The following is a 25551-nucleotide window of genomic DNA, read 5'->3' as shown; positions in this document are numbered from 1 at the left end:
TTAGAGCATTCTGATCATACGAAACATCAGAAATTTTGACCTGTATTCTTCACGAAGATTACGAAGCATATTTCGTAATACTTAAGTAACATAGTTGCCTGCCCAACAAAACAATGGAATTATCGCCAAGTGTATTCTACTATGAACAATATTGTCTTCCTGCATATTTGAAAACTGAATGGATGGGTCTGGTTTTAGTTTATTGGGTGAAACCAAAGCAGTTTCCAAAAACCAAATAAGAGTCCCAAATATTACGAAATCTTGGATATTGGAACTGTTGCGTATTCTATAGCAATGGGTAGTATTTTTCAATTAATTTTGGTTCCAGAATTTTTGTTTCCGAAACAAGACTATCTATTATATATATATAAATAAAGAATTCTTACTAAATGATGTAAGTTTACCAACGGTGTTGACAAAAGTAATGTACTCAGGTCGTCCACGTTACACAATACAAAAATAAATTATGACAGCCTTTTCCAACATTTTCCACACTGCGGCCTCCTTCAGTCTACAATAGATATGAAGGACCCCTTGCAATATATATGGTTAGTATTTATATTTCTTCTATATGTTAGTATGGATGTGTATATGTTTTTTTTTTTTTTTTTTTCAGTGGCACAACGACGGTATTTTTCAGCTACCTTGTATTAAAAAACTTCACAGAACAAGAAATTTGAAAAACTTGGAGATTTGTTAAAAGTCGCTGACTTTCAACTAATCTCCAACTTTTTCAAACATTTTGTTCTTCTGTAAAGTTATGTTTGTTTTTGAGATACGAGCTAGCTGCAGAGTACGTCGAATTATGTTAGAGTGGTATGATGCCTATCCTGCAATCGGGTGGTCCTGGGTTTCAAACCTTGGGCCGGACACCTTAACTATGGTGTTGCAAATATATAAATAAATCCAGTGCGTAGGCCTATAGTATAGGCAACTTCTTGTAGGTCGAATATCACTTCTCACGCAAATTGACTTGTCATTATTAATTCGATCATTTACTTAAAATCGTGTATTTCTCACCACTGTGTATGCCTTTCTCAGATTGGCTTACGGACCCCCCTGAGATCGTCTTGCGGACCCCACGCTGGGAAAGGCTGAATTATGAGATTAAGGTTGTCTATGATAGTGAAAGTGTAAAATCTCTAATGCTATATCAATCCTTTAAATATCTGATTATGACTATGCTCGTGGCTATTTTAAGAAGTGAAATGAAATGAAATTTTCAGTTTTACGACTCACCCATGGTTATGCCCTGTAGGCTTAACGAATGTGGGAGGAAACAGAAGAACTCCGAGAAAATCCACGGATACAATGCTGTTCGCCACAAACTTGCGTAGCTGTGGATCGAAATAGAGACTCCTTGCATCAGAGATGGGCTCTCGACTATTGAGTCATTGGGCCCTCTGGCTGTTTTTAGGAAAGCTAGAAATGGTCCCACTACTTCTCAAATCACATAAGTGTTCTTTGACTCTAGTGTCTGATATCGATATTATTTTATCATTCCAATTTTACGTTCATCAAATATGAGTAATTTTCGTCAATATCATCACAAATTCTCAATTCTAGCATTCTGCCAGGACTGGATGGTACAAGGCTCTCTCCCTTCACTCCGTCATTCTTTAACGTCATTTTATTTTCCTTCCATATTCTTTTGTAATTCCTTCTATGATCTGTTTCTTTGTCTTGCGCGTAACTATTTCTACCTACGTATTTGTAAAAACTTCTTAGGGAAGTGTTAGTATTCGATCTCTTTCCAAATCATTACGAGGTACTTCGAATATAAACATTTCTATCTCTGTGTTTTTTTTACTTTTCTAACTTTATTTTTCATAACGACGTCAAAAATACAGTGTGGCGACAAAAATAACGGGAAAGACTTGACTTTTGCTAGTTTTCCAGAACATTCTTCTAAAGTTTTCCCTGATATCTAGTTATCCATACACACTTTCCTATGCTGATGGAAAAATAAGACAAAACATGAAAACGACGATACATAAGGAATATCTTTTTCCTTAATCAATTACAAGAATGAATATAATACAAAACAACTTTCCTGAAACTTTAATCTGCTGTTACTTTAGTCACATGATGAAAGTTTCGTCACATTGAGATACTCACCGAAAAAGGGTGTATGGGTACACATGAAACTGTCTGCGGTATAATAACATATCTTTAGAAAAAAAATCAATAGTACGTATTATGTAGTTCATTTCACATTTCCAAACGCTTTATTTCCTCACCAATATTGCGTATATCTTTCATCACGTTAGTCTTCTTAGCTTCAAATTCGTTTAGAATAATATTTATTTTCCTATCTTCAGCTTCTATTTGTTTCTTTTTCTCTTCCTCTCATCGTTGACTTGTTGCTTCTGCAAAACGAGTACGAATATTTCATGCATGATGAATCATGGATTTTCTTTATAGATAGTTCCTCAAAGCCACCCGAGGAAGATACTGAATCGTACTTAAGTCTGAATGCTACTAAAATTTATTCTTTTAATTATCTGCTACACATTGTAGATTGATTGAAAGTCCTCTTTCCAGCTTTGAATTTTCATTAGAGAAAATTAAGCCTATTTTCACATCTTTAAATCATCTTACTTTGAAGTATCCAAATTCCTTAGCCAAAAGTCATCCAAACATCGACAGGTTCTCGAACACTGACTCATAATTGTTTTACAATTTGGATTCTGATAGAGCTCTTTAAACTGCCTCACAATTCTGTCTGTACTATTGTCCTTTAACCAATTTTCAACCAGTTCAGCTAAAAATGACTATATGATCCTGCAGAAATATTAAGATGCATCAGAGCCTGCAGAAGCATTAAGATTCAAACTCGAAAGAGCTCTAGTCAATTTATAATTTAAAAGTGACTTCTCCAGTGGTTGACATTTCTTAAAGGCAGCATGTATAGCAAAACCAATGTCAATGTTTTTCACAGGAAGATAATTTTCTTCATTTTCCACATCTATTCGTATACATAAACTAAAACAACTAAAAACTTCCGGTTTTACAACCTTATTTTGCATTACATATTTTATCACGTTCGATAAAGTATTGTAAAGGAATAGACTGAGAGGAGAGAGTCTGAAATTCAGCAAGGAAAGACTCTACTTCTAAAGCAAGTGCTTTAAAAATATGTAAGTTTAGGAACAAGCATTTTACCTTCTACCAACATCCCTGACACGATCTGATAGTTCGAAGAGCTCGGAACTTTGTCTTTCCTGAACGTTGAATATACAAGAGGATATACAAACATTACTATTTGCAAACAATTATAGAACAAAATTTTACTCGAGAACTTTCTGAGCCTCTATAGGTGTACTTTGCACGGCGTGCTGGAACTTCCTTAAATAAATACCTCTTAGAAATTCAACGATTCTCCAGTTCGTTACCTCAAATCGAGCCTTAAATGTTCCACGCAAACTCAGCAACCCATAGCTTCCTATATCAAGTATTACAGGATCATTTAGCGATGTCTTGATATCTGACTGACTGAAATATAAAGTTTATATTCGGGCCATCGACTGAAATTTATTTTATCTATTTATTTATTTACTTTTTAAGTTCATGTAGACTGTGAAAGCATCTCTTTGGAAGCGATTAAAAGTTCTGAAGCTGGAAAATTCCCTAAAAATGTCCATGGCAAATAACACGTGACACTTGCTCTTTTACGGTACTCCAGAATCACACATTTATGTTTTCTTCAGCAACTGAATTAGTTAATTTCGGAAGTATGGTGACAATCCATATACAAAGTGTATACTATTTGTCACATTGAAGATTTATTTTCCCAGCAATCTCACCGTCTAAGAACATAAGTGATACTTTCACATGTTTAGCAGCAGTGTGCATTGATGTCATTGCAAAGAATACCTATAAACTGCTTTGTTTCGTCTCGGAACTCGTACCCATATGCAACGTAGAATCTACATTTGTGCACGGAATATCACCAGAAACCCTAGTTGATTGCTGAACTAAAACACGGAAACAATGAACAGGCATCTAAAAACGTGTCCTATATTTAAAACTCAAGAGACCGATGAAATTAGCCCGGCAATCCACTGAATACTGATTGAATGCATACATTGATGTGCAACTTTATCAGCTATTTTCGTAAACCCATAAGCACAATGAAAACACAGAAGCTTAAATACAAATAACCGTATTCCAAAATATTCTCATTTATGTGGTAAGGTTATGCACACTCCTTAATGCAGATCAGTAAACTCCGATAAATCGAAACTAGTGAGAACGAAAAGAAAAAAAGAGAGAAAAAGAGAAAGACTGGAATTATGTGTGTGTCAAAAATGAAATTCCCATTGGATTGTTCATCTAACTGCATTTTGAGAATGATTCACCAATATGATATTCTACTGCACAAGGGAAAGCAAAAGTTAACGCGCACACAACTACAGATCGTAAGTTGGTTACACATTGTTACTGAAAAATGCATGTAAGGCTTCTAAGTTTAAAGCTGCCAATTAAAAAAAAGCATTCAACTACACTTTAAATTGTCTTAAAATTTTCACTTAAAATGTTTTCGAAATCTCATTTTAGCAAATTGAAATTCTCTCTCTCTCAGCAGAGACTGATGCTAGCTTTATCAAATTCCGTGACTTTTCCCGGTTTATCGCCATCCCGATAATAGTATAAAAGACAGAATACTGCTTTCTTTCGAAACAAACTTCACTTCGAAACATTTATTTTCGTCATGGTTTACTCGCACTCCACTCTAAGTCTTTATCAAGTTGTTTAATCAACCATTTTGTTTCCTGTTCCATTTCAATTTGCTTAAGTTCTTATACAGCTATGCTGTATCGGTAGTTTATCTTTTGTTGAAGTTTGGCGTTCCTTCTCAGCACAGGGTATAAGAGACGTGTACCCATAGTTTAAAATGAACCACCGTCATGCGTTCACATTTTTTTATGCTTTCCCACCGGGAATCAAACCCATGACAAGTGCATCAAAAGTACACGTGCTAACTACTAGACCATAGTGAGAGCCCATAAGTAGTTGTGTGCTTTCTCAAGATCTACGAATATAATCATATGTTTACAGTAGTCCCTGCTCTTTCAATTAAATGCCTTTGTTCTGTCAACGCAACACTGAGCAATTGAATTTCATACTTTATATCTTCTGACCACTAGGGTGGTTCGAAAAAGAATCATTTTTCTATTTCCGGAACGCTATAGTGCGCAAAAGTTGCCATTGGTATAGACAAGAAAAAACCCCAAAAGAAAATTTTTTATTCATATATCTTCCGGCCCCGCGTCGCCGTTAAAATTTAAAAAATCCGGTAAAAACAATAAATTTTCAATATTTTTTAAAACGACAAAGAATATTCGATGGGGACCCTATATAGCCTAAAGGTTTCTTCAAGTATGTAAAAACAACTTTAATATATTTATATAGTATCTTCTGGTTGCACATCGCTGTCCAAAATTTGCAAGATCTGCCAATTTAGCAAAATCTGAGAGTTTAACATGTTTTTCGTTTTTTAATTATTATTATTATTTTCTTAAGATAAGGACGTTACTCACCACGAGGGTTTGGCTGCACTTGGAGTTCCACTACCCAACCTCTTGATTAAGGTGTATTATTTACTACTGTATTAATAAGTTTATAATTTTACATAATTAATCCCCTACAAATTTCCATTTTCCCCTTTATTTTTGTCCATTACTAATGATTTTATACTCTGATTTATGCGGGGGCACAGTCATAAAGCGTTCGCTTCTTATGCATGGGGTCCTTGGTTCGATCCCAGCTCGCACAAACTGAACTTTGTGTGGACAAACACCACGTGCGTGGGTTTTTCGGGATTTCCATTTCCTCCCACTTTCTTCATTCCACCATTTCATTCATTTCTTATCACTGCCGTCAACTTTAGCCTAGCCGTCATAAACGTAAAATGTAAAACTTACAGATTTCATTTTTTTCTGATTTATGCGAAAATGTAGGCATGGATGATCTTCACAATATTGTAGCTCTGATGAAACCGTCTCTAGCACTGTGTCCACACACTCTATCAGTTATTGAATTTGAACCTATCAATTGTGTGGGCCCTGAAGTAGACAGGCAGATACTCAGCAAAGACCAACTGTATTTACTAGACATATCAAAAGTCATCGAGTTAGGGCACTACTCTGAAGACTTTTCAGTTCGCGACTCTGGCTCTTTGTCACATTCAAGATGGTTTACTAGAGCTAATAGAGTGCTGCGGCTTCACATTAGTGTGGAAAGTCCTTCAGATAATGAGGCAAATTGTCACCTTTATCTTAAAGTTATATATGCCTATGTGGTTTGCCATTAAGTTGAGCAACAATTTGACCGAAAGTAAACAACATGTTTACGAGACCATTCAGAAAACGTGGTATTTTGCCAGAGCTGAAATAAGTTGTGGATTCCGTTATAGAACGGAATACTTACTTTGCTCATCCCGAAAATTTGCTTTTGGCGATGGTCATTGCTGACAGAAACCACATTCGAGAGCTTAGGTATAGACGACTTTTGAAGACAAGGAAACCAGCTTTTGAAAGTGATCCTATTAGACATTTTTGCCATCAAACATAAACTGTAGCTAAAGATTGCACCGATATAACACAATGGGATACTTGTAATCTTACTTCTTCTCCTTTGTTAAGACCATTGACTAATGACGAAATAACGTAGTTTACAAGCAGACAATAACCAGTAATGAATTTCAAGAAGTTTCCATGTCATACTCATGCTGTCGGAGGATGCGTTAAGCTTGTGACGGAAGCTTCCGGTATAGTGTGTGGACACAGTGCTTGAGACAGTTTCATCAGAGCTACAATATTGTCAAGATCACCCATGCCTACATTTTCGCATAAATCAGAAAAAATGAAAAATGGAATATTTTAAGTTTTACATTTTACGTTTATGACGGCTAGGCTAAAGGAGACGGTGATAATGAGAAATGAATGAAATGGTGGAATGAAGTAAGTGGGAGGAAATGGCACAATCCCGAGAAAACTCACACATACGGTGTCTGTCTACCACAGAACTTACTTGGCGCGAGTGGGGATCCAACTAAGAACCTCATGTACAGGAGGTTAACGCTCTAACCACTGTGACACCGCTGCCCCCGCATAAATCAGAGTTTAAAGTCATTAGTAATGGACAAAAATAAAGGGGAAAATGGAAATTTGTAGGGGATGAATTATGCAAAATTATAAACTTGTTAATATAATAGTAAATAAGACACCTTAATTAAGAGGTTGGGTAGTGGAACTCCAAGTGCAGCCAAACCCTCGTGGTGAGTAGCGTCCTTATCTTAAGAAAATACATAAAATAAAATAAAAAAAATAATAAAAAAAAACATGTTAAACTCTCAGATTTTGCTAAATTGGCAGATTTTGCAAATTTTTGATAGCGATGTGCAACCAGAAGATACCATATAAATATAGTTTATTTATTTTAAAGTTGTTTTTACATACTTGAAGAAACCTTTAGGCTATATAGGGTCATCATCCTATATTCTTTTGTCCTTTTAAAAAAATATTAAAAATTTATTGTTTTTAGCAGATTTTTCAAATTTCAATGGTGCTGCGGGACCGGAAGAAATATGAATAAAGATTTTTCTTTTGGGTTTTTTTTCTTGTCTATACCAATGACAACTTTTGCACACTATAGCGTTCCGGAAATAGAAAAAATATTTTTTTCGAACCACCCTACTGACCACACTGAATCAACCAAGTTTTGAAACATTTTGCAGTTTAAGAAAATCAGAGTGTAACTCGTAGGATTTTAAAAAAAATCGTTAGAGCTACCACTTTATTTTATTTATTTATTATTTTTTTTGACTGGACAAACTGGATTGGTTCGGCACAAGATTAGATTCAATCAAGTTTCTTTTCTTTTCTTTCTTTCTTTCTTTTTTTTTCCTTTCTGCATTGATGAACCTTTGCATTTCTTAAGTCACAAAGTTAGTTAGTTAAAATAATTTCTATTTATTATGTTTTCTAAGCCCCAGTTTAACAGATTAAAACGGTTTAGCACCTTTGTGTTTTGCGTCCTTTTGCAACCCCAGATTATGAAGAACAGGACCTACTATTAACATGGGCTTCGAACCACGACCAGAGCTTAAAGCTGGAGCATAGATCAAGTAAGATCAACTTTCACAGCATACGGCGTTCCCCACCACACTACCTCATCTCCAAGAGAGCTGGATTACAGGGCCACTCTATTGGTTCAGGCGCTTTACCATTTTTGAGAAAATATAATTATTTATTCATCAAATTATCAAGTCTTCTGCGTTTTGTTAGAAATGTTAGCATAGCTTAATTCCTACCTGATTAGACTATTATTTCTGCATTCGAATGCGATTTCCATTGTTACTAAACGGTGCCTTGTCATATAATTTACTTTGTTACTGTAGAAAAAGTACCCGACCTGTTTTTGGCTAGGTTGGCCAAATTTTGCGTCACAGAGGAGAGGTCCATGATGTCTTTAACCTGCAGATGCATCTTCTGTTGTAGAGGAGTGGTTATTTTGAGTGCTCTTTTGTGGTCTCGCGCGACTAAATGGTAAAGACAAATAGGACGCGAGAACGAAGTCACAATCGAATCCGTAGATACAGCCGACCTCGCCAACGCCTGACAAAGCTCGCGAAGACCTAGAGAAGATCGCCAGTTGTGTAACAATCGATGTTGATTGTGTTCTTCGATTGCCGATGGAAGTGTAACGTGAGTATGTACAGGAAGGATGTACAGATATAAACGACTTCTCTTCAAACATTTCCCATTATCTACGTGATGTTTTTCGTCCGAAATGGCCATATTTGTGAACTTCAAAGCTCCGAAGACTGCACCAAGATGATGATTCTATTCATACAGCTTATATGGCTGTCCTTTTTACCACAGCACAAGATTTCGATGTTTCGTTAAGCTCTTTACTCTCTGGATATAGCCTCGCGAGACTTCTGCTTCTTTCAAAAAGTCTAAAGGTACCAGAAAGAAACTAGCTTTCGCACCCGAGAGATCTAAAGCAACGCGTACTGCTCCCGTAGCACTTCCCGATGAGGGGTCCCAGGCCTGTTTCCAGTAGTAGAAAGGCTACCAAACTCGGTGCGTGGAAGCTGGAGGGAACTAGTTTGAAGGGAATTAGGACGAAGAAAACGTCATGTGAGTGTATTGGTTCTCCGGGACCATAGTCGGAAACTTTACCGACGGTACTCGTATTCTGATATTGAATTTTGATTAACTTAAACTAAATGCAACTGGAATTCAAACTAACTAGCATAACACAAGCAAAATCACACAAGGAAAAGAATAAAAATAAAATAAAACTAATAAATTAATCTAAATGTTCACAAGCTAAATTTATACAAACGACGATTCGTGTTTCAGATACCACTTTCTCTATTAAATGCATATATTTTTTTTTTCAAGTACTATTTGTATACCTTTCAGATTTTAGGTCGACAATGTGACTTTCTTCAGAAACAGTTGAAGGAAGTGGGCGTGGGTTCGAGTCAGCGTGTTACGCATCAATTATCTTACGAAATACTTATTTTGCACTTTACGATCTGATAAGATGAATATGTTAGCTCACCAATCTCGGAAATAAAGCATGTTTGAGCCTCCAAAATATTACCTTGTTATCTTATAACTTAGTTTTCATTTTCATGGCTTTTCTAATATTTGTACCCTTTCCAATCAAGCCTTATTACCAAATAAGATATAGCATTAGTCATACCGACATGATACACTTTCATTCTTCCCCGTGCACTTTTCACACTTCCTTTCAAAGAGCGAAAATATTGTGATTTTCCTTGTACTGTGTGTGACACTGCTATTCGTTACAAAAAATGAAGTGATTGCAACTTTTCTTTTATTGTGAAAATATTTTCTTTTTTCAAAGTTTTCTTGTAGTTTAGATATTACCATGATATTTCACTAATATTGTTTAGACTTTGTCTTTAATATTAAGCACCTTTCTAGACAAAATTAAAATAATTATTTCTTTCATAATTATTATTGCAAAAAGAGTTCAGTATACCAACCTTTCTTTAATATTTGTTGCAAGACGCCACCCATAAAGTCCATCGTCACATCCCGCTAGGATCATATTGCAACGTGGTACAAATGCAAGACTAAACACTTCTGCTCCTGGCGAAAATGTCTGCAAAAGCGTCATCGAAACATTATAGTTCGGTAGATCAGGAATCCCAATGTCCCACGCAGTTATGTCACCCGTGTTATCTGCACCTAGATCAAAACAAAAAGATGCTATATAAGATAATATTAATCATAAAATAGTTTTACCTCATTATCTTCTGAACTTTTTACTTTTCAACTTCTGATGCTTCACAGCCATTTCAGTACGTACGTACTTACTTACATAAGAAAAACGACACGTAGCTGATTTCCTTTCTTGCCAGTACCAATTTGTACTTCTATTTAACTATGTTAATGCTAATTCTTTGTTTCTTATTTGAAAGATGTTTACCTTCATCGAGAAGTTGCTAATGCGCACAGGTTTCGATTTAACTTCAATTCTGAGAATCAATGCACTCCAGTTCACATTATGTCTGATTTCAATCATTAACAGGGTTTAATATTACAGGAATTTCGTAAAATGTACGAGTGTTCTTTTTAATAAAATATATTGGCCTGCCTATAACTTCTTTTTTTTGGGGGGGGGGGGGGGGAGGAGGGGTCTCTCTTACAGAAGTTAGTACATTACCAAACTAGGCTGTAGAGACAATACATTAATATAACAATTAAATAATTTCAAATGAATGAAAACATGCTGTAACACTATGATTAACTAATTTCACATTTCTACTGGTATTATTATGATGGATGCATACATATATATTTTTCTTTCATTTCACTGTATAGAAAGGTATGCCGACTAGTTTTTTTTTTTTCTGGTTTGCCCCTCATATTTACAGTGCATTCAACGCAGAGGACACATTGTTATCCCTTACAAGAGAATTTCAAGCGAATCCATACTAGTTCGATAGGGTCCAGACGCAGAGGTAAGGAAGAAGAGAACATTTCACGTCCACGTGAGGCTGAAAGTTTTTTTTTTTTTTTTTTTTTAATGTTCACCAGCTGTAAAAGCAACTTTGTACAGTATGGTAGAGGGATTCTTATCTTTACTGCTTCATGATGGGGGAATAATCCTGTATTTTGGATTTCATTCACGGAATTTGCACCAGCACCCACTTATAGTGTCCGTAATAATGACATACTTATTATTAAGATATTTCAATAAATAATTTTGCAAACATTAGTGTCATCATTTCATCATGACCATCAGTTTTGCAGTCGCCAATATTCTTAGCTGATCTATATAGGCAGTTTACGATTCATCCCTCACTATTTCCAGTATTGAATATTATAATGCATTTCCCACAGGCTGATGGAGATTTCAAAGTGCAATTTGAGATACTGTCGTTGCATCTCTTCTGTACGGCATCAAGCGTGTCGCATCAAATCTAGTCCAGATAAATAATTCTGTAACATCCTGAAACCTCCTGACCGAAGTCCATTTATTTTCTAGAGGTACCATATTTTTAAGCCACGATTTTCGCTGATTCCATCACTAAATTCCTCTTCAAAGGAGACGAAAACAAATCCCATTAAGATTGGAGAGGTATTAAATAATTTAAAATTCACCTATAAGTGTTTCTGTTACCACGAAATCAAATCAAATACATTTAAATTTAATAAATTAAAATAGTAGAAATAAGAATAATTAAGGCGTAATTACCAAGTTAATATACATAAAGAGAATTTAAGTTAATTTAAAGAGTTATTATATATGTTGGGAGTCAATGGGTGCAGTTCGTTTTTAGGTCATACCCTGAAAGATGCTGCGAGTGAAAAAGTGTTAAAGGTTAGTAGATAGATTGTATAAATAATTCAGGAACGTAATTAAGTACAGATCAACGGTTTAACAAATGAAGAGCGTATCTAGGTTGTTGTTTATGTTTGTTCAGGATAGGTTTTGGTTATAAGTAAAGCCAAGAGTGGCTTAAGTGGTTGTAAATAGTATTTTTAATACAGGAAGGTTCCTGTTTATATTGAAATCTTTAATTGTAGATGATTGGCTGGTTGTAGCTGTAAAGTACAATAAAAATTGAAGTGAAACGAAAGTGGTACCGACATTTTTGTATTAAGTCAAGTAGATTGAAGTCAGTTGTGGTAATACCTTTGCATATAATAACTTTTAAATAAGTCTAACAATATGAAATCTCTTATCGTCATAAATGACAATATTTTATTAAACAAATGTTTTACAATGGAACTATAACATACAGAAAACTAGTATAGGGGATCTTTTAAAGTAACGATGTTAGTATTTAATTTTAAACAGTTAATAGTGTTGAGTTCGACACCTAACGCAGTATGTAAGCTTAACTGCATAACAGATAATTTACTAATTCAGTACAACAGCAATAATTAATGAGCTGAATGGTAAAAATAACCTGAATATTTAAGTAAGTAATCTGTCTGTCACTTTAGAGACTTCCCAAAATTATGTGGTACGCAAGCAGACAGTTTATTGATTTCGAATGACCATCGTTGATGTTTGACCAGCCACTGGTTTCTCTTTCTACATTTATAAATTTTTGTACGGTGGTTACTTCTTAGAGATTTCTCCATTGTCTATCAGAATTTCTATGATTCGGTGCTTGGAGGTTGAATGGAGGACTATCTTTCGGTTGAAAATCTGGTCTTTTCATACGATTTATCAGCCCTGTTCTTTTCTTCTCCAATTAATTTACCTTCCTAATTAGCTAAAAGGCCATTATATTGTATTTTAAAGTTTACCAAATCTTAGTCAAGTCCAAATGACATATTCTTAAAAATATTGTCATTATCCTAATGAAGGAGAAAATAAAAACTGCTTTGGAGTCTAATTTACCAGACAGTATTTGCTATAATTTATTACACATTTACTTAAAATGTTAATTTGTTTTATCTACTGAGAAATGTTTTATCACCACAGATGTTATTTTAACTATACACTAACGTCTTTCTGCCAAAAAAAAATATCTTCTGCTTCCAGCAATTTAAGGATGATTACTATTTGTGTCCTTGTGATTGCAAAAATAAAACTATACGCGCCCCGCTTTCTACCAAAATTAGGATGTTACAAAAATCTTAGTTTAGTTTCACCAAGAGAATTACCATTTAACTTCTATGAATAATGTTTTGTTTTTCATTCGTAGTCCGTGTTTCATTACACTATATAATATGTCAAAGATTCATCCATTTTATATATATATATATATATATATATATATATATATATATATATAATCTTATAGTTTAAGGTTAACTACCCAATGTATCAGATTAAGCAGCTTTGGTCTTTCAATTACACTGAACAAGTCGACAATGGTTCGATGGAATCGTTTGTAGCTTACTGCAAATTTTAGAAAGCTTACAGGCGTTTTTCTTTTCTTCTTTCTTTCTTTTTTCTTTTTAAATCTCAAGTTTATTTAGAAACTCTCGAAACTTTGTTCTCACATAGGGGAAGCCAGACACTCTTTTTTCAAATATTTTAACACCTTACGCACGGTTGGCGATTGTTTTCGTTGTGTGTGTCTTTTCTCTCTACTCTTTCTTTTCGAACAGGAACACACTCCACCATCACCATACATACATAATACTTGAGATTTACTATTCTGTCTTCTAACCAGTCAGACTCATTTTACGTAGATATATATTAAATGTTATTCTTTCTTTAGTGTGAATTATAATGGCATAAAAAAGCGCAGCATTTATAAGATTATTGATATTCTTGACATGAATTCTCCCCCCCCCCCAATTTTAAACAAATTATATTTGAAACAAAACGCTATATTTTCACGACTCTCAGCAGTTATGTTTCTAACGGATATAATATCTATAAAGACGCATACAAACTATGGCTTAGTATATCAAGCATGCAGTTTCTTGTTTAAAAATAACATAACGCGACGAGGTAAATACATTTTTCCTTTATGCGAAATTAAAAATAAGGAAAGCAATTACAACTTACAAAAAAGATAAGTTGGTTCAGTTGGGTGAAACAGCAACGCATGGACGATCATGCTATGCTTCTTGGATCGCAATTTATGTTCATGATAACATAGCTGTTTCTCTGGATGGATTAAATGTATCTTCTGCTTTGCACCCCCAGCAGCTAGTATGTTTACTCTCTTTGTTCCGAGATAATCTAACTTTAACGTAGTCCACGCAAGAACATAGAATACTTCACTGGAAAATAAGAAAATTAGACATATAATTTATATTCGACATGTTAGCAATGTTATTCTCCATTATACCTAGGTATAGACAAAACCTATCTAAGTAGTTTTATAGATGTAAAAGATGTAAAAAAGAAACCAAGGTTCAAAATAGTAATTGAAATGCTATAGAGTACATGAAGAATAACAAATATGAAGTATTACCTTGTATCACAAAGTAGTTGTAACTCAATCAAACAGTTTCAGTGTGCGGTGACACTTTGTCGTTTTTCTAAAATTTGCAAAACTGGAAATAAATGTGAAGATTCCTGGTCTAGTGTGGAACCTTTCTGAGAGAAAAGTAAACAACCCCACTTCTCAAAACTGCAATGAACTAGGCTTCTTGGAAAAAATACGATGCCTAACTAACTAACTCTATGGCCTATGGAACCCGGAGGTTCAATGCCGCGTTCACAAAAGCTCTCTACTGACTTCTATCCTTAGCTAACTGCATCCAGTTTCTACTTTGTATTCCAATCTTTGTGAGATCCATCTTAATATTGTCCTCCCATCTGCGCCTAGGTCTTCCTAATGGTCGTGTTCCAATTGGTCTTCCAGTCAAGACTTTGAAAGCGTTTCTACTTTCTTCCATTCTAGCTACATGACCTGCCCACCTAAGCCTCCTAGACTTGACGACCCTAACAATATTGGGCAAACCGTATAAATTATTTAGTTCCTCGTTATGAAGTTTCCGCCATTCCCCATTTCCGTTCCTCTTGGGTCCGAATATTCGTCTCAGGATCTTCTTCTCAAATACTCTCAAGTCTATGTTCTTCCCTCAGACTAAGCGACCATGTTTCGTAACCATACAGAACAACATGCATGATTACACTGATTTTAATCGATGCACAACACTGATTTTAATTTGTTGTTCTTCCTGTGAGTAAAAATTCGAAAGAATTTCTAATAACTGTAATTCACTTTCCAGTCAGGCGTAGAATCTAGCTACAAAAATCTGTGAAGTTTAAAATTGACCCCCAGGACTCTTATGCTCCCAGTTCAGCAACTTTTAGAAATCATCGACAAAGGCTTCAGCGCATACTAAAACTATCTGACTGACGTAAAAGTACTTCTTGATAACAAGGTAAAACTGTTCATATTTGAGTTAAAAAATAGTAATTGCACATGATTCCACAGACACATGACCAAATTAGAGATATTCCCACTTAAGGATAAGGAGGATATTCCCACTTAGAGAGGAGATAGAGATAACAGGCTTTACTGTATTTTTAAGGATAAGCTTCTACTTTGGCATTGACAACACAGTCTTACCGCAACACAACATTGGATATAAGAGAAAACAAATGCATATTGAGCTCATTCATTAAGTGAAGGGGCTAGTTCAATGTGAGAAGTATGCAGCACTCAGCACGTAACGATTAGCTGTCACGAGCTGATAGCTACCAACTTTCAGCATTAGCATTGATTGAATACGTGGTGTTCAGCATAATGAGCTTTGATACCTCTTTCCTTAATCTAAAGATCAATGGCGCAGCACAGACGAAATTAATTTTCTATATTGTGATAGTTGTTTGACACACTGACATGATCTTCCCTTGATATAATCCAGACGTTCCGTTACGTTCTTAGTCTTTTCGAGTAAGCTCATTAGTTTATTTATTGATGCACGAGTTTTCGATTTGTTTACATTTGATAATAGTAGTACCAAATTCTATTACTTTTAGTTCTAAAGTTATATATATATATATATATATATATATATATATATATATATATATATAAAACGCGAGAGTTTTTAACATATACCATGTTTAACTCTTACAACGTATAGCCAGCCGCCAGTAAAAATGAATATCCGGTGCCCATATTTACTAAATATTTGGATCAAATTGAATGTAGTTTTCTTAATGTAACAAAATCTAGAATAAGAGAAAAGGAAATAACCGATTTTTTTTTCTTACGCCATTCCATGAGTCCTCTACTCAAAAGTGAGAAAGTGATACTGAGCCAAATTGGGTCTCCAATTTCCGTGCCTTTTACTTCCCTTCTAGGGAAAATATATATAAAACAAAAACGATGAAACACATTTCTGATTATTTTGAATGGGAAGTCCATATACCAAATTTCATGTGTCTTCTCTTTAGAGATTCGGAGATACAGACATTTTATTACAATAATTGTCATCCCTATTTCACCCCTTTTCCCGATTGAATTTCCAAAAATCCTTCCTTAATGGTACCTTACGTTGCAAATTCTATGTACTGTCAAAATTTCAAGTTTCTAGTTGAAGCGGTTTGTCTTAGGTGTTGGTTAGTTAGTCAATCACTCACTTAGGACTTCTTTCATATATAGCGATAAACCCAGATGTATTCCATTACCCCTAAGAACACCTCAAATTCTCTACAGTTCAATCGCGCAAAAACATTCAACAAAAAATAAAATCTATCTTGACAATCCTTTACCCACTACTTTAACTGAAACTAAAAAGCTTTCCCAATCAACACATTTTTTTTTTTTACTTCCCCCCTCCTGAACCTTTACCATCACAATTTCATTACAAGAAATAGTCTCCAGAAATACTATACATCTGCTCCATTCCAATAGTTGTGATTCTCCCAAATTCATTTACATCCTCAAACGAACCCACTGTCTCAGCTTCTACGTTCCAAAACTCCTTTAAGCCCTCTTTACATTCGTATCAACAATCAGTGATACTCCCCGCAGCGTTCAAATTCTCCATCGACCTGTTCCAGAACATACAAAAGAATATATTTAACCACACTTTTTGCGAAGTGTTTCCAAAAACCTCTCCTCCGGCTATTCCATGTCTTTCAGAAGAAACTGATAAGACAAATAACTGTCCTCTAGTCTTTTTCCCATACACGCATTTTGTCTTCACCATTATTTTTTTTTTAAATCCTACAGACTTTTCATTCTCTGTTCTCTCTTATTATTTTCATTACTATTTCTTATTATATTTCACAACTTATATTTTCATTGATTTCCTATGAATTAAGATATTATTTTTTCTATATTACATGTATAGAGTTTTTCCCTTAAGTTAATATTCTTTCTCTCTCTTGTACTTTTACTGATCGACATCCCACTAGTTGTACCCTCTTCCACTTAAACTCTTTTTACTTTCAGTCTGGTAATATCATCACGTGACCCTATATTCCAATACGACGCCTATCTAGATGCTTTACACCTACTTTTCTGTTTTGTAACTTTTCTTTTCTTTTCTTCTTACTTCTCCCCTCTGATAAGAAGGCGAAAGTTCTTATACAAAAATTTCTGTATATTCTTCTTATATGCATGTTTACACTATTTTCTGAAGTGACAAATTTTCTATTTCCGCTTCAGGATTACTTTGTTCCAACCACATGCTATATTATAACTGAAATATCGAGAAAGAAATTAATCTAGAAGTTAGTCTTAATTATAAATGAATATGCCGACTTGCTATGTACGTATGTGAAAATGACTCGGGAGGCAAATTTGTTGTTACATCTACTAAATGCCAAGTCTAGAAATTCCAGCTTATTGTCTTCTTCATGTTCGATCATAAATTTAATTTTAAGGTATATCGAATTTAGTTCCTTAAGAAGACATAATTGATTATTAGTTTTATAGACAATAAAAGTGTCATCAATATAATCGATGAATTTGATTAATTTAAACTGTGCCCTCATTGGATTAATTTCCTTCTTAGAATTTATAGATTATCTGTGGTCTCAACTGAAGAAATTAAAATAGTTACAATTTCTTTTTTTTTAAAAAAGTTTTAAGGCAAGATTAATAGTCAGTCTTGCGACATTATGGAAAAATATATAGAAAACGAGCTATTTACATAACTATATCCAACACTACATCCACCACACATAAATACAACCTGTAGTTGGAAATAACGTAAAAAGGCCACATCAGACCATATTGCATATTTCCAACCATAAGCTGTGCACTTTCCACATTCTCGACACTATTTTCGTCGCTCTGAAGTGTTTTTCAGGTGTGCAGTGGTTTGGAAATTGCAACCCGACCGAATGTTATACAAACTGCATCGGACCGTAAATGTCGCAATAAGCTGCTCCATGAGTTGATTACATTTTGGAGTCACTTTTGCTGCATTCGATCTACAGTTCTTGGTGACAATACATTTCAACACTCAGCGATTCCTGTCACTGAGATTTTTCTTCCATCCACTGTTACTATTCGCCGATAATGTTTTGCCATGAGTTGTGTGGCCCGTCATCGCTTCAACACTGTTCCTCGCGACACACCTAATACACTGGCCACCATACATACACTTGCGCCAATTAACATTAAGTGCGTACTCATAATTTGGCCTTCTTTGAAATTCAAGAGACGCTTTCGCCTCCACCGTCCGCCCATTTCAAGACACGCTTTCGTTCTACCTCAAGTGACGTACTACAGACAATCACCTAAAACACCATTAACAACAGCCAGGCATACCTAACCTAACCAGCATACGCAACCTCAGAGTTACTACTTCAAACACCATATGTGCCCCAAATAAGAGCTGTCATTATTTCGAATAAAAAATGAAATAAAATCTTTGGGTTTTACGTCCCACGTTTATGCCAGTTAGGCTAAAGGAAACGGTGATGATGAGTAATGAATGAAATGGTGGAATGAAGAAAGTGGGAGGAAACGGGAGGACCCCGAGAAAACCCACGCACACTGTGTTTGTCCACCACAAGGTTCACTTGGCGGGGGCTAGGATCGAACCCGGGACCCCAAGCACCAGAGGTGAACGCTCTACTACTGAGCCACCGCGGCCCATTATTTCGAATATATATACTTTTTGATTTATTCCACTGTTAGATCTACTTACAAAGAGCTTTGCTTACTGTAATTGAATATTTAACCGCGTGACAATTGAAGTACTTTGCTTCAAAAATACGATGAAATTTGCTTCAACGTAAGGGTAGGAAAGAATTATGGATAAAAATGTCCTGCTCGAAAGCTAAGCTTATATTCCTAACAGTATTGGTTATGCATAAAATTGGCTTGATATTCCCATGACAACCCACTTCTGCAAACAAATCACTTATCTACAGCGAAAATAAAAATACAAATTGGATTTAATGCAATATTTTATGTTATAATTGAAATCAAAACTTGAACCGGTGCTGTTAAACAATAACATGTTAATTAATACTTTACATATGCATTTACGTATATACAAGATTAAACTTCAAATTCGATTTGCAGCCACTCTCATAAATAGTTTTACAGACATATATACATGCTAACTTAATAAACGGGAAAGAAAATTCAGTGCGGTGGCTTGTATCTTTTATACTTACTGTTATTTTATTCCACATAATCTTACATATGGTAAGTTAAAGTACTTCCGTACCTCAACATACATCTATTTAACTGACGCAGGACCCGTTAATGTATTTCGAAAGTAATGGCCGCTTTCGGATTATTCAATATATTTTTATTGGTTTCTCGTCAACTTTTAAAATTTGGCAACATCCTCTCAACTGATCTCACTAATCAATACCTTGATCATTTTTTTTTTTTTTTAATTTTTGTTAACAACTATATCAAGTACATCAAGTCTAGTTCCTTACTTTTTTTTTTTTTTTTGCTTTGGATTCATACTTACACAATTGGTTGAGTTCGTTCTCTTTCTGGTTAAGAGAAGGATCATTTTTCTTTTATTATGTGCCAGAGTAACTACTATTAACATGAACATTCCATGTAGAAGTTTTGAAGTCTTTTGAATTACTCAAGTGAGATCCACAATTAAAATTTTCGAAGTTTGGACGAGAAACCCCATGGCACAGTCTATATGATGGCCGGGATCATGATGATGCTCTTTCCCTGGCCTTTAACTCAACTGATGTATGTAATAATCTGTTATGTAACTAACTCGATCCTCAAGAAGCCCTCCAAATAAAGGTTCATTGTAGCAGAAACAGAAGCCTGTAGTAATAACGGATTATTAACCCTTTTCTGAAGATCCAACTTTACATTTATTATCCTCCTATCTTTTACTTATCAGCCCGCTTGAAATTTTTTCTTCCTTTCTTTCAACAAAGTTTTTTCTCATGCAAGCCACGTATCTCGCTCAATATAAACGCCTATATCTTCTTTCATTTCTAAGTGTATATACGTATTTGAAGTATTAGTGTACACAAAGATTTATTTTGACATTGATGCAAAGTGCAACGTCTATTAAGCCAAAATTCAATTTGGTTGTTACATGATATTTGCAGACTGATTTCTAAAGACAGCATGGATATTTAAGAAATTACGCAATATATTAACGAACCATCGAATGTATTTGCGAAGAAACTAGTACTATGCCTCAGAGAAAGACAATTTCCCAGTGGAATTCTACACAAATATCCAGGTATGTTTAGATAACTTAAATAACCTTATAATTGCAATTAATATGATATAATTGTAAGTTGCATTTTTTCAAATGTTTCCATTATTCTAATAAATAATACTCGTATTTCTATGCCCTAAAAATGACAAAGTATGACTTAAAGGCTTCTTTGGGGATATACTGTATATTTTAATCAACTTTATAGTAATATACTAATGAAAGGCGTGGAACGCTACTGATATCGGAGAGTCTTTCTTCCTGGCACAACCCAACGCTGAAATGATGCTACTGCTAAAAAAACTCTATGCAACCTGACTTCGGGCAGCGCGACAACACCAGGTTCTATAACAAAAATCCCTCCAACATTTGTCGAATATCCCTCATATTCGAAAAATATCCATATACTCAGTATAAAAGAAAGAAAAAGACGGGTCTTATAAGTACCAATGCGGGGCTCCTACTGATATGAAAAAATCTATTTCCCTGACTTCTTCCTCACCTTTGATAGGAAATTCCCTGACTTTCATGACAGGTGTCAGCTTATATATGAGATTTATTCTATAGAGACAAATAATAATCAACTGCTCATTCCATTTACTACCCACAAAAATCTGAGCAATGTTCCATACTGTGATCATTAATGGTTGGCTAAGCTGAAACTGGTGTACAATTAATGTTCGAAAAAACATTTTATAAAATTTCCCTGACTTCTTGTTCTTTTCCTTGAGTTTCTTGACTGCACCATTTTCCCTGACCAGTAGGAACCCTGCAATGATAATTTCACGAGGTGGCCTGGGGAAAAATTCTTCCGGCGTTATATGACTAATCGTGCTTAATATGGATTACCAGCATTTTCGCAGCACTACTTCCATCTCCTCGTATATTTGAAGTATTCGTAGAATATGGATGGAAATACTTTCCAACAATATGCAACAAAAGAAAGATTTTGAGTATCTTTGCAGTGACAAGGAGACAGAGGTTGAGGTGGTGATTTCTCTTTCAAAGTGATTTATGCTCCACCAGCCTCACTGCTAATGTCCCCGTAAATCATAATTATTCATTCATTCGCCAGGTAAACCATTTTGACCCTCTCATACTGAACAGTATTCCTTCAAATTCCGTTACACAAGGTCAATATTTCTAAGCAATAGGTGGAATCCACCTAAAAATAATATCAAAAATATTCTTATCAATAACTTCGCGTCCAAGTATGACCTGAAGCTATAATACGGTTCAAATATGTTGTTATATGACCAATAAAAACAGTATTTTCGTATTCACAAGAATCAGAAGTGTGCTTATATTTAACCGAATACATAATGATGCCAGGATAAAAATATGCCATGTCACAGAAATTAGAGTTTAACTGATAACCATCTATCTATACGCTAAAATGTCCATCGTACTGGAAGAATAGGTTGATGGAAAATATTTGAATCCTTTCTCTCTCTTACAATATATATTTGAAAGAGGTAAAATGAGAAAAAAAAGTTGGCCCTAATATTAATTACGTTTGAAAATTCATTTTAAGCAGCATAAAGTTTTATATAAAAGAGAACAAATATTAGAACCTGTATGGTACGTTTTGGAGTATTATTTTTCCACGACCACTGCGTAGCCGGACTGAGTACTGAACGCCTACCATGCTCTTCAGATATGGCGTCCGAGCGTTATCACATCCCACCAGTACAAGTACCAGCTACAGAATCACATGGTTTGACCACAGGTCAGTAGAATCCAACTCAAGTCCTGAATTCCCACGCTAACCGGAAGGGAAGAGGCTTGTTATTTACCGGCCCTGCCTACTTCTATCGTATGAAGGCCTCAGGTCATCGAATAGGTACAGCGAACACAGATATACTCCCGTATCTCATCCCGGATCCAATGGTACGCGTCAGATTACCATTTGGAGTTGATATCACAGGGTGTCTACTGGAATACCAGAAAGTAAATTCATGACTTTTTCATGACTTTTCATGACCTTTTTGTTCAAATTTTCATGACCATGGCGATAAAAATTTACCATTAGTAATAATAAACCCCTACCATCAGTGGTGCATCGGTTAAGATGAAGATCACATTATGTTCTTATTTGTCTAATGTACATAATGTCGATTAGCTGACAACTAATTTTAAAATGGAAGAGCAAATTTAAAAGGCAGTAAACAAATTTTTAATTGCGGTTCAAGTGTGGGTTTAAGGCTTACCAGGTTCTATAGATTTAAAAAAATCTTGTAAACAGTCCCGTTACATTCAGCTAGGTTTTTTATCTGCATTTTATGTACTCTGAATTCTAAATTTATAATTTTCGTTTACAAGAAAAGACTGATTACGTAAATATACAATTCTTTTCCATCGTGTCATATTTGAAATTAGCGTACATAAATATACTGATAAGACCTAATGAATTTGTTCATAATGGAACCTTCATCCTGGATGGGGTCTGATGCCTTCTTTCTTCTCTTTTTTCAAGGGTACTTTTACAAATATTTTTTTCTCACAGTCTGCATACTAGTATCATATCAAAACTTAAAAAAAAGTGAACACAAAAATGGACATCTTGATTGAATATCACATAATTAAAGAACTTACCACATAATTAAAGATTGAACTTATCACACAATTAAAGATCATAGTGAGTTTAGTAAAAAAACATTTCATAAAGCTTTATATGTAAAAATTTATATTAGTTTACATAGAGTCTGGATACTTTCATATATTTTTAAGTTAGTCATATACTTTTAAGCTCTTTCCAAAGTATTCATAATTTTAGGGGTCGCTGAGATAAATAGTGACATTTTAATCCAATTCAACTTCAAGGTCATACTCTACTCTCTAGGAGTGAGGTTGGGAGGGGGGCGAGATTTTAAAAGTACTCAAAAACGACCAATATTAGTGTTAAATTCATAGTTTTCGAGGTCTCTGAGTTTAACGATATCAGTTTTCATGATGTTCAAGACAACTTTTTAGTGTCCAACTTTCTGAACTGCTATTTCTTTACTTCTAAGAAATAGCAGATCAGAAAGTTGGACACTAAAAAGTTGTTACTATATTACAGAGACTAGAAGATGAAATGGGGTGCAGCTAGGAAGACAGTAAAGTACCAGTTAGCCAGCACTAACTGGTGGGGGAAATTCTCACAATTACTGACCTGATACAACTGTTTCAGTACATGCAGTATGAGGTATAAAAGTATGAAGTATAAAAATATACTCTGAGATTTCAGATTTTCATGACCAGTTGGATAAATAAAGGACTTTTTCATGGCTTTCATGACCACTAAGCAAAATATATGACTTTTTCATGACTTTCATGACTTTCATGACCAGTAGACACCCTGTATCAGCATCAAACCCGGTTAGAGTCCTCCCTTCCACTGGGATTGGAAACAGTTACCCGGATTTCTGGAATTGGCACTTTTCCCCCCAGTTTCCGATTAGGCACCTCTAAGGCAGAAGACAAGCCTTTCTCCCGGACAGAATCGTCCAAGCAATAAGGGACTATCTCTCTTTTACGTGTTTAGGTATCACACACGCATTGTAGCTCAGCTACCTTCCGAGCCCAATGGCACGTACAGATCAACATTTGGGAGAAAATTACCGTTCTCTCCCCCGGTAGAGGCATCAAGCAATACGGGACTTTCTCTACTTACGGTAGAGGTAAACCATACATTACCGAAACCTATGACTGATGTAGGCTGCATACGCAAATATGGTCAATTGAGAGTCTGGGGCCTCCCCGGCAGGGTCGTTGGGATCCATCCAGTCAAGAGGATACAACTGCGGGACTCTTACTACCTCACTGCACATTTTGAGGTTCAATGAGTGCGTTAGGATACTAAGTATCCCACCTGGTGCCAAGAGCACATGCCAAACGCTCTCTGAGTGGTTGTAAAGCTCCCGTTATGGCGTTGGATCCACCCTACTAGGTGATATATATATATATATATATATATATATATATATATATATATATATATATATATATATATATATATATATATATATATATGATGGGGTAGATCATCACACAGTCTTTAGGTCCTGAACCCAAGGGCACGACATAGTTGCCCATTTCGGAGGACAGTCAAAGCCTCACCTTCGCCAGTAGGGGTCAGTTCACCTATCTCTGAGTGTTCTACCCACGGTGAAGAAGGTGGATGCAATGCGGTACTAAAGTCTTGTCACTGGCGCATTGACGTCATCTAAGTGGCAGATGGACTTTTAACAAGCGCTTGCTCGCTGGTATCTCACACGCAAACTTCGCTTGTGTTTGTAGTGATCCTCAACGGAGTGAAAAATTTTAGTACAAATAATATAAATGTAACGTAATCAATGCTTAAGCTAAGTGAATTCAAAGGAAGATATTTATAATAACAAAAGAAACGGTTCATATTAAACAACTTTGAAGCCTGAACAAGCCAATATTGCTTACTACATTCTTCTTCTTTTTTTAACATATGAAGTAATACACTCGAATATGTATAGGCCTGAATAGTCTGAAATGCAGTCTGTCGTTAATGCACTTCATGATTATATATTTATGTATGCTCAAGTATATTTTCGTAACACACTGATCGGTTTCGATTTACTATTATAATATTTTGCTTGAAGGAGTATTTTTTACAGATGACCTCATACAAATTCTGAGAATATCTAAGGGGCGGAAAATGAAATGAAATCTTTAAGTTTTACGTCCCACGGTTATGCCGGTTAGGCTAAAGGAGACGGTGATGATGAGAGATGAGTGAAATGGTGGAATGAAGAAAGTGGGAGGAAACGGGAGAACCCCGAGAAAACCCACGAGCACGGTGTTTGTCCACCACAAAGTTCACTTGGCGGGGGCTGGGATCGAACCCGGGACCCCAAGCACCAGAGGTGAACGCTCTACCACTGAGCCACCGCGCCCCCCAATATCTAAGGGGTGGATTCATGGTTTTCACAGAGGT

General features: G+C 35.3%; 1 protein-coding gene across 1 annotated transcript in view; it reads right to left on the bottom strand.

Annotated features, from left to right (window-relative positions):
- Positions 1 to 25551, bottom strand: part of LOC145668275 (leucine-rich repeat and WD repeat-containing protein 1-like) — an 87624-nt gene that overhangs the window by 16365 nt on the left and 45708 nt on the right. The window contains exons 4-5 of the mRNA XM_081735982.1: positions 14029 to 14246; positions 10031 to 10235 (exon numbers count right to left, since the gene is read on the bottom strand). Coding sequence (XP_081592108.1) covers positions 10031 to 10235; positions 14029 to 14246 — 423 coding nt within the window. The remainder of the gene's footprint in view (positions 1 to 10030; positions 10236 to 14028; positions 14247 to 25551) is intronic.

This window comes from Thermobia domestica, chromosome 13 (genome assembly GCF_964235325.1).
Source record: "Thermobia domestica chromosome 13, izTheDome1.hap1.1, whole genome shotgun sequence".
Taxonomy (NCBI): Eukaryota; Metazoa; Arthropoda; class Insecta; order Zygentoma; family Lepismatidae; genus Thermobia; species Thermobia domestica.
The sequence above is the reverse complement of the archived record's forward strand: the minus strand, read 5'-3'. Positions and strand labels throughout refer to the sequence as shown.